Source organism: Brachyistius frenatus, unplaced genomic scaffold (assembly GCF_029030835.1).
Source record: "Brachyistius frenatus isolate BFR_SWC_R1_liver_20210118 unplaced genomic scaffold, ASM2903083v1 Contig_118, whole genome shotgun sequence".
Lineage (NCBI taxonomy): Eukaryota > Metazoa > Chordata > Actinopteri > Embiotocidae > Brachyistius > Brachyistius frenatus.
In genome coordinates this window covers 816,086-831,225 of record NW_027210717.1, presented here as the reverse complement: position 1 = coordinate 831,225, position 15,140 = coordinate 816,086, and the positions used below count along the sequence as shown (strand labels likewise).

The following is a 15,140-nucleotide window of genomic DNA, read 5'->3' as shown; positions in this document are numbered from 1 at the left end:
CAAAGTGCCGTTATCTAAAGTTGACATTGGCATTATCTGTTGCAGAACTACAATTACACCAACGATTTCTGCCAATTGATCCCGTTACATCCTACACACCTTTAAAAGCTGTTCAAACAACAGTTACTGTATGTATAATCTAGACTCCAAAATAAAAGATTTGTTTTTAACGAAGCCATTTTTTACAAATGTATCTAAATTGTCTGTTTTACCTGCAAACTGCAAGTTATTTCTTCCTTTTTTTTATCATCACAGTTTCAAACAGTCCAAAATGCAGTTCATATATCGCTTGTGTTTTCAGAAGCTCTGCAAGAGAAAGAAAGAAAGAAACAAACAAACAAACAAACAAACAAACAAAGAAACAAACAAACAGAGAAAAAGTTCTCAATGTAATACAAAGAAAAACAATACATTTTCATATCTGACAAGGTAGAGAAAGCTAATTTTTGCAGAATAAATGTATTGATGCCATAATTGGTTATCAGTATTCTTAAATTAGTTTTAAACTATTCAATCACTTTTTGTGGTCGTCAGCGAACAGATTGCTCAACTATGATTGAGCACAATTGGACGTTGCTTGCTTTTACAACTGCACACTCTTCTGACACTCCACCACTTAAGTTCTCACACTCTAAAATCAACCTCTTTGGGGGTTTCAGTATCCGGGTCACCTGCCCGGTCAGTCACCCAATCTGCTGGCTCTCTGAAGACCTGACAGCAAACCACCACATAGCACCGGACCTCTCTCATTTAGACCCGGGGGGCTTTCCAGCGGGGCGTCTTTGTTCTCAGCAGGCATTGCACCGTGGGACAGCCGGGGGACGGGTCTGTCTCCATGTGGGCCCGGGGTCTTTATCAGAACCACCTGCCTGGGAGGGTCGATTATATCTCAAACATCTTTTTTTCCACTCCCGAGAAAGAAGAAAAATGTTTTTGACTGTTTTCCTGTTGACCTGCATGCCTGGCTGAGGCCCTGCTTTCTGAGCGTGTGAGGATATATTAGTGTGTTTTATTTCTCCTCTCTCCGCGTGTCTGTGTGTGGATGACTGCGTTCAGATACTGAGTCTGCCAGTCCTCTGCTCTTGAATCTGTTTCGGGTTTAAAGTTTTAGTTTGGTGTTAAACTAAGGATTAAAGTTAGTTTGAAATTTTAGTTTGGGTTTAAAATTAAATTAAAGGTTTTCATAAAGGGTAGAGATGAAGATACAAATGTAGTCACAACTTTTTTTGTAACTAGCATGAAAAATGCCCCTCTATTACATTTTACCAAACATTGGCAGCTCCGTTGCTAACACATGTTGATAAGCACTTTTTAAAATCAGATCACTACTTTGATTGTATAAAACTCAAATACCATCGACAAGTCAACTTTTTTTTTCTTTTTTGCACAAAAAATATTGAATACTTAGAAAGTTAAGATAAAGTTGCAGCCATAAGATAACACAAGAACCACTTGGATTAAATATTTTACTAAATATAAGTGTATTTATATATATGTATAGCTTCGAAAAAAGTTTGAAAAAAAAGTCTATATATGATATACTGCATGTGTGATATTTTTATACAGGGTTAAAATATTTTGAACTTTATGCAATTTTTCTATATTTTCTCTTTATTTTGTGGTCATTAAACAGCCATGAGTAGACAGCATTTATGAAGATACAACTTTAAGGGATATGGTTTCAATAATTACAACTTTGTGAGAATTAAATATTACACCGTTATGATACATTCCATTTTATTGTCTCAATATACGTCAGCATTACATGTATTCACAATCACAAATATTTTGACATCTAATAGTAATTCGAATAGTTTTGAAAACGTATCCAGACATGTATCGAGGTTTAGGTTGCAGATTTGCATATTATTAAAAAGAGGATTATTGGCCTTGGCGAAGGTGTCCTTAATAATAATATTATGATGTGACCCCATGCATGGATATGTACGGCATTACAGCACATGTGAATTCTTTGTATTTACAAGATTGGGTCATTTACTGTGTTACAGTACATGTATGTTTTTTTATGTTCTGAATCATTAAGCCTCAGAGGTCTGTACTCCTGTGACTGTGGAGACTTTGGCCACCAGAGCCTGTATGTTTCTTTTTTTAAGCCTGACGTGTGAATCATGACTTTATCAATCCTGAAATAGCTTCAAGATGTTCCTTGAAAGGGAAAATAACTTTGGTGTAAGGCAGCTGAAGGTATGTGAAAGCCCTTTTCAGAAGAACAATGATTTAGTGCTTCAATATACGTCAGGCGAACTGTAACACCTCAGAAAAGTGGATCTACATCTCCTGTCAGCCGTAATTTACAGTGGGGATGAATCCAGCCAAAGCATATCAAGCAGAAGAGTGGAATAAACACAAGAGGGCAATAGTTTACCAGGAATTTTTGATTGAAGTGTCTGATAGAAACTCACTCTGTCATATCAAAACCAGACCTGCAGATCCCAAAAATTAAAGCCGCATTTTTTTCCTCTCTTTTTTGCACATGTTCACAGCCCCCCTGCGGCCGGACTTGCATCCAATAGAGTTCCCAAGAGGGCAATTTCGGAGTCTTTTCAAATGTCTGAAATGTGTTCGGACGGACAGATCAATGGCTGAGAGAGGTGGGATTATGGGATAACTTCCAGTCAGCGTGCTGTCACTCAAAATGGGCTCAAAGCGGCATCTCTGTCAGAGGACCTCGTTAAAATACCCGGTCCTGTATCCCCGATTCTTCTAGTTTCATGTTTTACGGCGAGCCGGCCACACTGCGCCATTAATCAATCAATGGAACTGTTTGCATATTGTGTTTCTAATGAAAGACGGAGTGTGGCTCCTACTCAAGCCTGGCCATTCTTTTCCACTTAAGGACCTGATGGATAGTTTACGGCACGAAAAAATGGACCTGCTGTGCATTATGTCATACTGCTCCTCTTTACAAATATGTCTCCTAATTTAACAGGCTCTGAGGTAAATCTGCGGTGAAGACTGGCGGGGGGGGGGGGGGGGGCAACAGGGTGAGTTTTGAATGTTGCTGGAACAAGAGCGAGAGGCGCGTATCAGACAAATAATGTGAAATAATTATTGGAAATAATGTCCAGATAGATGGAGTGGAGCCAAATTGTGAAATCATACGCTCTTTCTGGTACATCACCCGGCTCATTATTTGAAGTCATGCTCGGAAAAACAGGTGTTTCCAATACTGGGGTCGCTGTCTCTACGGTCCTGCACCCCCTTCGTTTTCTGATGATGGTTCAGATATGATATTTCATGGCTGGAGCTGAACACATGATAGGAGGTGATTGGGGAGAGCCGCTCAGAAGACATGCGTGTAATGGATGCTGATTGGCCCTGGCTAAAGCCCCTGGCGTCTGTGCCTGGGTAACAAGAGGGGAACCACAAAGCTGGAGTAGGAATGATCCTGAATGTTTTCCCTCTCTGAGAGGTTCGAATGATTACAAGGGGATTTCTCTGTCTCTTTAAACAGGTGCCATATTTATGTGCATCAAGCAACAACAGTGGTGCAGCTGAGTGCGGTTGGCACAAGAGCTTTATTCTTCACTCATTATAAACAGAACCAGCAGGGGAAAAAAATTGTCTTTTTTTGGGTCTTTTTCTTCCAGTTTGGTTTATGATCGATGCATTACGTCAGCGTTTGAAGCCCAGGCCTGTGATGTGGAGCACAGCAGATGTGTGTGTGTTTTATAAGTAGAGACCACTCTGCTTATGTGATTAATAATCATGTCATTTGCTGTTATTGTGGCTGAGACGCTGTGACCAACTGGTAAATCAGCAGCCACAGTTACAATTTTAAGCTCAATTCAAAATGGCCTGTTTTTTTTTTTTTCAATAATGCTTATCCCTCATTTCTAAAAAGGAATCACCAGCTGTGAAATACAGAACATCCAGTGAGTAAAAGCAGAATTTGTCTTTATGATTATCTATTGTAAACACTGTAATTTGTTTTGCTCATACACAACTCCTTTTTCCTCTATAGTTTGGGGATCTTTATGACGTATTACCTATAAAAACCATCCTTTCTCATTCTCTTGATTTAGAGAACACAGTATGCTGTAATGGTGCGTATTTCACAGTCTGCATGCCAGCATGCTTCACTGGCTGTTCTCACCCACAAACCCCTGTGCAGCGGAAGACACGTCACATCGACTGAGCCACAAAGAGAGTTGGTGGCACTGATGCTCCGCTTGGTAGCAATTTGTAAAATAAATTAGAAAAAGAAGAGGAGACATTAAAAAGAAGTTCCATTCATTCCAAAGCAAATTCTTTTTTCTCTTACTTTAAATGTCGCGCTACAGATCGCAAAGGATATGATCAAGAGGGTCAAAGTTCAAGGCGCATATTTAATGACAAAGTAGTATGTCCTAATTCTATGCATACTGCATTGCACCAGTACATGCTTTGTAAAGGTATCTGGAGTACGTACAGAAAGTAAAAAGAAAAAGTACCTGATTTGGAATACAGCTTTGGTTAGCCTAGTATACCAAGTTTTCCAGCAGTGTGAAATGACGTAGAGTATAAATAATATTGATCTCCTGAGCTCCATTTCATCCCTGCGTTGTTTTTTATGGTTGATGACAAGGTTATTTGTCACTTTTTTGTTTTCTGACAGCAGAAATAGAGCACATTTTCTGGGGGCGGCCATTTTTGTTTGCCTGTTTGTGGCTGCACTCAACTGGGAAGCGGGACGTTCCCAGATGGAAAACTTCCCAATTTCGAGCTCCCTGACTACAATTATTTTCCCCAAATAATTCTCCTTAAATATTGAGTTTAATTTGAAAATCTATATCTAGCAAAAGAAAAAAAATCCAATCCAAAGTACATGAATTAAAACGTTTATTGAGCTTTTTACGTGCTTGGCACCTGTATTTACATTTTTTTTAAATGCCTCAAAAAGAATTCCTTTGATATTTCCCTTTTGTCACACATTTTTTTTAATAACACATTGGCCTGTAAAATTGCTATATTGCTCAGCACTTAAATACACATCTCTAATACACACCACAACATACTTTACTCTTTTTTCTATTGCTTATTTTATAACTTTTCACACGACAACTTTTTAAGCTTATGTTATTGATTGCATTTGCCATCTTATATATATATGCTTAAAAACATAATCCACTCCAAAATAGTGAAACTAATCCCAGTCTATGAGGCAAACAGGTTGATGAAGTTGTGTGGTGGAGTCCTGAGCTCTCATGCTCACGTCTGCTGGAGGTTTTCAGGATGAAGTTCCTCAGTAAACCCAACAGTTTACAGCACCATGTGTGTGTTCATTGTCTGGCACGGCAAGCGGCCGCCACAGCGTCCAGATACTTCATCTCTTGCACGTCTGTGGAGCAGCGAGTCATTCACCGATCTCGTCCGGTCGTCCCTTTTATTTCCGGCTGGGCTGAAACTTCCGACCGTGACGGCGAACCACTGACCCTGTGACATTCCTAGAGCGATTTGGCACAAGTGATGCTTAAAGTAAAAACTTCTGGATCACAATGAAGATTCTTTGGTTAGAGGATGGCAGGAAGACCGGACGGCCTTTTGAGTCCCCAGAAATCAAGGATGAGTCACTTGAAGAGGCTGTTGTTACTATTGCACCAATACATATTCATGACTGATAATCCCTTCTGAAGCAGAGCATGTGAACGCCTCCTCCTCCTCCTCACCCTTCTTCCACTGATCTGAATTTGTTGTTTCTGCTGTCAAACAGTAAAAGAGTCCCGTTGCTGTCCTTTTCTTTTTTAAATCATTAAAACAAAGATACTTAAATAATAGTTTTAACTCCGTCTATGATGCTTTATGAGTGGTGGAGTGTCTTTAAAAACTAAAACATGACATGATATCCTTTTCTGAAAGTAAAAACGTTGGTTCAACATCAACACCAAACCCAGTACATAGATTTGAGATTTGCTTTTCGGCTCAAAGACTCGTGAAGTTTGATCCAAGTTCCTACACCATGTGCATGGACATCTGAGAGGGGGGGCCGTACTGACGTCCATCACAGGAGCCGCTGCCCTGCTGGCCGCCGGGGGTGTTGCCGATCATGTGCATAGTGTCCATGCTTCCGTTGGACAGGTACTGGCGCTCGGCGAAGGCCCCCGCTGGAGCGGAGGAGCAGAGCAGCCCCCCCTGCGGCTTCTCGGGGCTGGCGGCCAGGCGAGGAGAGGTGGGGAAGTTGTATCCGTACAGGTTGTAGGGGTTGTGCAGGGAGAACGCGTTGTAGGAGCCCTGCTGCACGTGGTGGTGGCTTCCGCTGAACATGTGGGCGGAGGAAGGGGAGGATCCGGATGAAGAGGATGAGGCAGAGGTGGAGCTGCCTCCGGCTTGCATCACGTACTGAAGCTGAGAGGCCGGGAAGGAGCCCAGCTGACCGCTGTAGGCATCCATCTTGCCACCGCTGCCGCTGCCTCCGCCGGTAAGGGAGGCATGAGGACTGCCCTGCATGCCAGCAGCAATCAAAGAGGGAGTCCTCTGCGGCAGGAAGGATTCAGAGGGCTGAGCAGAGGCCACAGCGCCTCCTGCAGCCTGGAGGCGTCCGTAGGAGCTGTCGGCCAGGCCGCCGTAGCCCTGCAGGGCCGCCATGTTGCTGCGGGCACAAGCTGGGTACTCCGACAGGCCCAGGTTGCAGAGTTGACTCTCTCTGCAGCCCACGTTGAAGGTGTTTGGGGCCAGGTGGAAGGTGGGCGGGGAGCAGGAGGGAGACAGGAGGTGTGCCGCACCGGAGGGAGAAGGAGTTCCTGTGCTGGAGGTGGTGGGAGAAGTGCCGGTGCTGCCACCTGGAAAACAGACATGCAGACAGAGTGAGTGAAACACATGGTCATATGACAGGCTCCTTAATAAATATGCTTTAAAATCACTTCTAAGACCAAATCTGCTTGAGTTAGAGTCAGGACCAGTGAAAAAATGTTAAAATACTCAAAGAATTCATGAGCTAGAAACCTTTCAAGTACGGATGTAATCTGGTAAAGTATCTGTTAGAATCTGACAATAGTGGATGAGACTCAAAAAAATCCTTTAAGAATGCTGGAGTCCCAAACAGAATATTCAAGGTTTCAAAAAATGATCAATTGTAAAAGAGATGATTTCATGTCAAATTAAACATGAATTTTTTTGAACAATGAATAGTTAAGTATTACCTTTCCCTCTTAGTGTTCAAATCATGATCTTGGTTCTTTTAACTAATACAATAAAATGATATGATGTTTTTGTTCTTTAAAATAAAATCACTATAGGAAGTGTTTTGTTTGCAGTATTTTAACATAGGATCCCACACTTTTTATTTTTTTTTTTTTTTTTTTGTCAGAGAAAGTGACCTGAATTCCTGCCTGCCTACCTCTGACCTCGCTAAGAGGTAGCCAGAAACAAACACGGTTTCCCTCTGGGGAGGTATTAGTCTCCTGTTGCCAGACCTCCACATCCGTCCTTCCTCAGTGGCAGCGCAGCAGAAATCTCCTTCACTGCTGGTCTGACTGTGTGACTTTTCATTTAAGACCGACAGTTTTCACCACAGCTGCCATGTCTCTTGCGCACAAAGTTTTTGGAAAAAGTCTTTATCACGATGCTATATCTACTTCAGCTTGTGTCTTCCTTGTATCTTTCTTAATAAAAAAGCAGGCCAAAGTGAAGTGTAATCACCAGTGGGAATGTTTCCAATTTGTCCACAAAGACAGAGTCAGGCTAATAAACTAAGTAGTACACAACATTATGAATTCACTCATTGGTTGCCAGTTTCATATGTAACTTTGTTGAGCCACATGGACTTTTTTTAAACTCCTTTCGTCAACTGCTTTACTCTTTGAAACAGCGCTGAATACGAGATCATGAGCCATATTGTAAAACGCTATGTGGAAATAAATATGGATTCAGTTTGATGTCTGTTCAACACAGCCACATACAATGTATATATATTCTGTATATATATATATATATAAACTATATAAATTTGTTGGCACAAATAATCTCCACAAGTCGAGCCTTTCAGAGTGAAGCGATAGCTGTGGGATATCAATCACATTCTTCTCTATTAATGAGAATTTGGCCCGCGTTCACATCACTGTTGGAGAAATTCAGTTTGAAACCAGGAAGAGGAGGAGGCAGAACTAAATAATCCAGGACTCGCTTGGCTGAGGCTCTGATTTTGCACCATATGCATTCGATAATATCACTGCAGTGCTCTCAAGGAGATGGGGGGAGGGTGTGGGGTCTTGCTAGGAAGGAGAGAGATAGTATAAGAGGAGAAAAGAGAAAGAAGAGAGAACGATAGTTTGGTGATGTCATGTTTTCCTCTGGTTCGAGGTGCTTCAGCGCCGAGGGAGGATCGCTGATTACTTGAAGGGTAAAGGGGGCCTGGTGCCATAAGGGCAAAGCTGCACATGAACATCCCTTTAATACACTGCACACGTACACTACAGTGTCCTTACAGGATGACACAGGGTTCATTGGCGGCGCAAGGACTTTAATTAAATCCTAATCACTACGGAGGAGTTGAAAGATAACAAACACACGTCAGCCTGCTCACACAGAATGCAGAGCATCACGTCATGCTGACCTCCGGAGGTAACCGAGATGGGGTCAGCGAGGAAACAGAGTCGTCTTAAAGATATGAGCCATGACTAAGACCTTGTTGCCGGCGCTGGAGCTGAGACAAAGGGAGGCGACCCGGCTGATGCTGACTCGTGTCGTGGAGCCGTCCAAAAGCCACAGGCTTTGTTTAACGATTTTATTTTCGAAGGCTGCGCGCGAAGTGAAAAGTTCAGCAGACGCGGGTCGAGCTGCCAGAGGAGCGGTGTATGGCCAAGCTCAAGCGAAGGACAACCGTGGCTGATGCAGCGTGTGGTGATATATGCAGGGAAAATATGCAGAGGGAGAGTTCAGGTTGGGACAGCAATGCGGCAAGGTCACGCAAAGTAGCACTGCACACTCAGCGTTTACGTTAACTGTGCACTAATTCAACACTTTATCTCGTAAATAAGCTTAAATATTAACTCTTATGTTGAAGATTTTGCGAACTTTTTCACTGAAAATAAATTCAGAACCAATAAAAAACAATCTAAACAATAAATGAAGTGTATAAAACCAGAATGGCACAGGGTAAAATGGACGTCATCAGGAGGAAGTCAAATCAACAGCTTTGAATTTCAGCCCTTCAAAATAAAACAATTCTTCTTATTCTTCTAAATCTTATTGTTTCTTAGGGCTGGCAACGACCAGTGCCTACTCTGCAAGTAAAGGATCTGACCCAGAGCTTTTAGACTTTAGACTTAGAATTCTATATATCTATCTCTAAAAAAAAACAATAGCAAATCCAAGGGAATTGTTTTAAAAAGAAGAAATCCGAGGTAGGCAGGAAAGACTGAAGGATGATTTTAAATAATAAAGAGGAATTCTCTTGTTAACTGCACTGCACTTGTTTATACATGGGATATCTGTTGAGCAGGTCACTGAAACCAAATCATTGGGTGTTAAGTTAGATAATTTATCATCATGGTCTCATTATTTCCATGATGAGTAATGGCAAAGCAATTTCAAGGAAATGTTCTGCATATGTTTCACCTTCTGTTATGAAAAATGTAATTCGGTCACTTGTTTTGTCACAGCTGGAGTACTGCCCAGTTATTTGGTCTCGTGCAGCAAAAAAACATCTAACAAATAGTGAAACTTCACAGAACAGAGCAGATAGGTTCGCTCTTTATTGTTCTTTCTCTGCGTGAGATGCAGAAACGATTATCATTATCATAAAATCTTGCCTTCTGTTCATACAAAAGGTTATTTGGAAAAATACACCCCTCTTCTTTTGTGAAAAACTATTATATACAGCTTTTTGTCATGAGCATAATACTTGTTAAGTGAACACTGGTCATTTGGTTGTGATGAGTCCCTGAGTAAATCGTACGATGAGAACTGATCTTTATGGAGATTCTTATGCTTAGAATTTGCTCCCTGTGAACATCAGATGGATCAAAAGTCAATTTTCTTTTAAAAAGTCACTAGAACAAAAATGATTGATCTCACATACTTGTTACTGTAGTTATCGCTGTCATTGAATCTTTGATTGTGTCTGCATGTATGTGAACGTTTGTTTTTTGTTTTCAGTGTATTCAGTTTTTTTCTAAAGTAATAAGTGTGTTTACACACCTTGTTGTTTTTGCATATTGGTGAAGTCTTCAAATGTGAGCGTCCTCACTGGAGGTCTCCAGAAAGCATATGTTTCCATGATCGCCTCCAGGCCAGTCCTGACAGAGACAAATGGAGAGAGATATTTCAGGACATAGAAAACTTAAAAATAAAAGAAAGAAAGGGAAAATAGGACAATAACAGCCTCTGAGTGTGTTGACCAGATGACATGAACAGAGAAAAAGAGTTTCATATTTATTGTGGACTTTGATTGATTTTAGGATTTTATTGCTTGAAATGAACAGACTTTTATATCTACAATTTGTTAGGTCTCTACAAGCCTGATCATTGCGTGAGCTCGTCCTGCAGAAAAGTCATTTGTAGTTGCCTCAAAATCTCCCCTTGCCACTAACATTGACCAGACCTTTCGTAGTGCAGCTATAGAACTTTCTGTCCAAAGATCTCAAACAGCCAATGGCAGAGTCTGCTGATCTGATTTGTATATCTTTTTTTTAATTTATTTTTTATTTTATTCTTATCACATTTTTATTTTAATTTATTATGCTTGTTGTATTTTGATACTTAAATTTTGTTGACATAAAGACTGCAACATTAAATGACACACAAACAAACAACAACAATAGATATTAGTTTGGGAAATACATTCAAATTGTTTTCATCATTCATGCAGTCTAATCCAATACAATTGTTTTACTATAAAGTCTATTCTATGATACCCTTAACTCTTTTTGTATAATCATTTTAATCAGTTATATGTTTTATATACACTTTTGTGATGGTTTGGTACTGGACTGCAGGATTTTCAGAGGTGTTTCTAATATGTGTTTATTGGCAGAAACACCTTTGTATATACACAGTATTGTATTCCAGTACAACAACACCTTAAACTTTGACCTCGGTATTAAATATAGAATTCACTTTACACGTTTCCGACAATGTCAACAAAATCTGAACTTTATAAACTTCATCAAGGCTGAATTTATGGAAAATCTTTATAGGTGTCCCTAATAAAGTGGCCACAGAGGGTAATTTATGACATTGGTTTTGTAAATAAAAGCTATTTCATATTAAGTCATAAAACATGTGACTAGTGCACATTTGATTGTGTGAGTGAAAGACCGAAAGAGTATGAGTGAATAAGTTTAAGAAATAGTCAATAGGTGAATTGAACAGAGGGGGAGTGATAGTGTGTCAGTGAGAGACAGACAGACAGAGAGAGAGGGGTTGGTTGTAAATGTCTGAGTCTGAAAGAGACGGAGAGGCGGGGGAAACGGAGTCCTGCTCGGGAGGAAACTGGGGCCATTAAATAGGAGCAGGATTTTACTGTGCACATAAATCTGAGGTGACGTTTCATCTTGAATCTGTACACGGTTCTCCTTCCTGCTTGATTTACTTCCCTGCACGCCGCTCGGCCCCCGTCCCGGAGAAACCAGCGCCCGTCGCTGCTCCCCGTGTTGTTTTAGGGCCACTAACTCCCTGGCCATAGCAGCTCGTTAGTGTGCCATACTAATCGGCCCGGCCCTCACCATCACTGCGCTCATTCATACGAGTCGCACTGCTGCGGGACCAAAACCCAACAAATGAGCTGTATCCCTCCGCTCGGCCATAAAGCCTGGTCACCAGACACAACTGACGACACCGCCATAACTTACTGTAGCGCTTGGGAGAGGTCTGCATTAAGATGCAATAAGAAATTCAGAAAAAGGAAAACAAGTGGGTGCTTAATTTGAGAATTAGCAGCGCAGGTTTGCCCTTTCTTTTAATTTGGAATTTCCCCTGAATGTGGAATTAGTTGGTCATGATCCATAGCAAACAGGCTGCACAGTCACTTTACTGCTCAAATCCAAAGAAAAGTACCTCAGTTTTTCTTTTCACGACTGTTTATGCCACTCATATCCGATACTAATATAAACTGAGTAATGTTTAAAAGACACACGTGGCAATAATAGCTAAATATATCACACCTGTTTTTATGTTTGCAGCTTCTTGTTTCCAACACTTAAAGCTGCAGCTGCTAGCTCCAACTTATATATTTTGGCAAAACTGACCACAAAAAGTGAAATTCAAAAAAGTCATAATGTTTTATTAGAGGATGTTTTGGAGGTTTTCAAGCTGCCCTTTGTTTCAATGAAGCTGATATTTATTTATATTGCATTAAGAGATGCGAGGAAAGAACCGGACTGAATAACTATCAACACTTTAATCAGTCAGACCAAGTAAGTCTCTGTTTATTTGTTAATATAGATTATAAAATGTTTTGCTCTGTGATAGAAGGGGATTTTTTTTTTTTTTTTTTTTTGCAGTGTCTCTGCATCTCTGCAAACAACTATCAAATTAACCAAGCATACTCTGGCAAAAAAAAAAAATCAAAGCTGGTGAATGAAAAGATGTATTAGTTGTCATGGTAACAAGTAATTTCCATTGCAAATTCAGTCTGGTACTCTGTGCTCACTTTCAGTTCCATGATATACATATGTTCAGTTTCTTTTTGTCGATCGTGGTTCTAATTTTGACCTTTGACCTTTTAGACACCAGTCAGGATGTCCATCATTAGTTGATGTTAAAAACTGTTCAAACCTCTCAAACTTACTTTGGTGTAATTTTGAGATATACAAAATTGAACTCGACTGTTCCATGTGATTTAACTTTGCAGCCAGGATGAGTATAAAGGTGATGCTTCAGCACACTCTGCATGCGATGCTGTCAGATGAATACGGTATCAAATACCATAAAGTGTAATCACTAAATAAAGCAGCTGGAGCATTACAACTCCTAGAAAGCTCATTTCAAAATGTCTGTGTTGGTGTCAATGCACACAACCATTTGTTTTAGAATACATTTAGTTGCTGTACACAGGAGCCAATCACAAATCAGATTACCCTTTATTACCCCAACCAGCTGCATGCAACCAGCACCACTGAAACACCACCCTGATTGTGTTAGTCAGAGGGATTCTTTTTGCTTTATTTTATTTCTTGAGAATATTAAATAGTTGTCTCTTTTTATCTATTTTTCCATATTCCTTGTAATGCTTTCACTTATTTTACCAGCTCACTATACTACCTGTTAAAAATATAAATCAAATGTACTCATTAGATTTCAAAATGACCAAATATGAGGCTCAGGCCCATAATTCAAAATGCAATTTGTGCTACCATTTGATTGTCATCAACAATGTTTAATACCAATAAAATAACTTCTGATCGACCTGAAAATAAGTATGATATTCTTGATTAAAATTCAGATTTGAGCCGCATGTAGGGGAAGAAAAAATCTAAACTTTTAGCTGTGATGTGAAATCCATATAACAATGCGCTAAATCAAATCTACATTTACTATCATACCGAGCACACACCCTTATCCAGAGTGACTTACAATATGTGACCAACTGAACTCCTAATCATCATAATTATGCCAAAACAGCAGCATGAAGGTCAAAGGTCAGAGCTGAAGCTCACTAACTATATTCATGAAGGATCAAAGAAGAAAAAAAGCTACTTAAACACAAAGCATGAAATTCAGGATGACTCAGAGGACTCTTAAGGTGACAGAAGCAGACTTCTGTGTCTGAATGCTCTGTGTCCTTCTTGAATCTGAACAAAACTCAACCCAGACAGGCCGAAGGGACGAAACACCGAGCAGTACGAGCAGTACGTGGGGATACATTCATTTTCTCTAGCTGTGAAAAAAAATATCTCTCTCTCTGTTATCTTTTCATCTGTAGCTTTTCTGCAATGAAATTCTAATGCCAGTTCATAAATCAAACGGCCTATTGTTTGAAAAACGGAAAAAGATGTCTCAAATATCTGTGCCAATAATGCAGACCAGATGAAGGGGCTGCTTTCATGTGCAGAGGGGTCTGGTGGTTGAGCACACACCCCTTTCTTCCCCCTCTCCCCACTAATGTTATATATGATAATTCAGAGACACAGAGAAAAGGAGACAATCAAGCCAGGGAGAGAGAGAGAGAGAGAGAGAGAGAGAGAGAGAGAGAGAGAGAGAGAGAGAGAGAGAGACAGAGAGAGAAGGCAGAAGGAAAGGAAAAAGGTGAGACAAGGAAGAAAGAGAAAACAAACCCCAAATATATTTAAAAGTATTATTAGCTTGCATAAAAAGTTTGAGATGACTAATACGGTTTATGATAGTTAAGTGTCAACAGCCAATAGAAAACGCCTCTCTGGCTGACATCACAATGTAGTGACACAGGTGATGCAACAGCTGACAGAGCAACAAAAGAATCTGCCTTTCATGGTCATAAATGTATGTTGTGTGATCTGCCTGTCTGCCTGTCTGCCTGTCTGTCTGCCTGTCTGCCTGTCTGCCTGCCTGTCTGCCTGTCTGCCTGCCTCTGTCTGTCTGTCTGTCTGTCTGTCTGCCTGCCTGTCTGCCTGTGTCAGTAAGAGGAGATTCACCATATCTTGAAGAATCCTGTTTGAGTTGTATGCATGGTTTCCCACCTACATTTAGTCATATAGTGTGTGGGAATGTGGAATAAAAACAAAAGCATGAGTTCAGACAGTGTTAATAACTCTGTGGTGATTTGCAGGTCAAAAGATGTCTAGACGTCTAGGTTAAAGTGGGCTAAATTTGGTTACATGTCGCCATTATTTCAGCAGCATTTTATGACCAGATTTCAGTCTGAAGCAGGTCCCAAGGACATGGTGAAATTTTTACAGTTTTATGTAGCTAAATGTCTAAAAAGAAAGAAAAAAAACCCAGCCTGTTTTTAAGCTATAAGGGAGTAATGAAGGAACGCATCTCAAACTCAACAGCCTTCGCAAATTCTCAACTTTGCGAACAGCTCACTGTCCATGCTGCAAACCCAGAAAACTTAACTTAACCTACTGGTGTGTTAGTTGGATTACAATGTAATGGTACATCATATGCCTGGGCTGACCTGCACATTGGTAGAAATGTAACCATAAGTAGGCCTTTCATAATTACTAAATAAATATTTAGCATATTCCCAACAAACATTTCCACTTATTTGTATGAAAACAGCA

At 40.4% G+C, this 15,140-nt stretch overlaps 1 protein-coding gene across 1 annotated transcript in view; it reads right to left on the bottom strand.

The window, feature by feature from the left end:
* Nucleotides 1–4,829: 4,829 nt before the first annotated feature.
* The window catches only part of tbx15 (T-box transcription factor 15), a 40,839-nt gene continuing 30,528 nt past the window's right edge, over nucleotides 4,830–15,140 (bottom strand). Inside the window, exons 7-8 of the mRNA XM_069713394.1 lie at nucleotides 10,138–10,235; nucleotides 4,830–6,779 (exon numbers count right to left, since the gene is read on the bottom strand). Of these exons, the coding sequence (XP_069569495.1) occupies nucleotides 5,953–6,779; nucleotides 10,138–10,235 (925 nt within the window). The 3' untranslated portion in view covers nucleotides 4,830–5,952. The remainder of the gene's footprint in view (nucleotides 6,780–10,137; nucleotides 10,236–15,140) is intronic.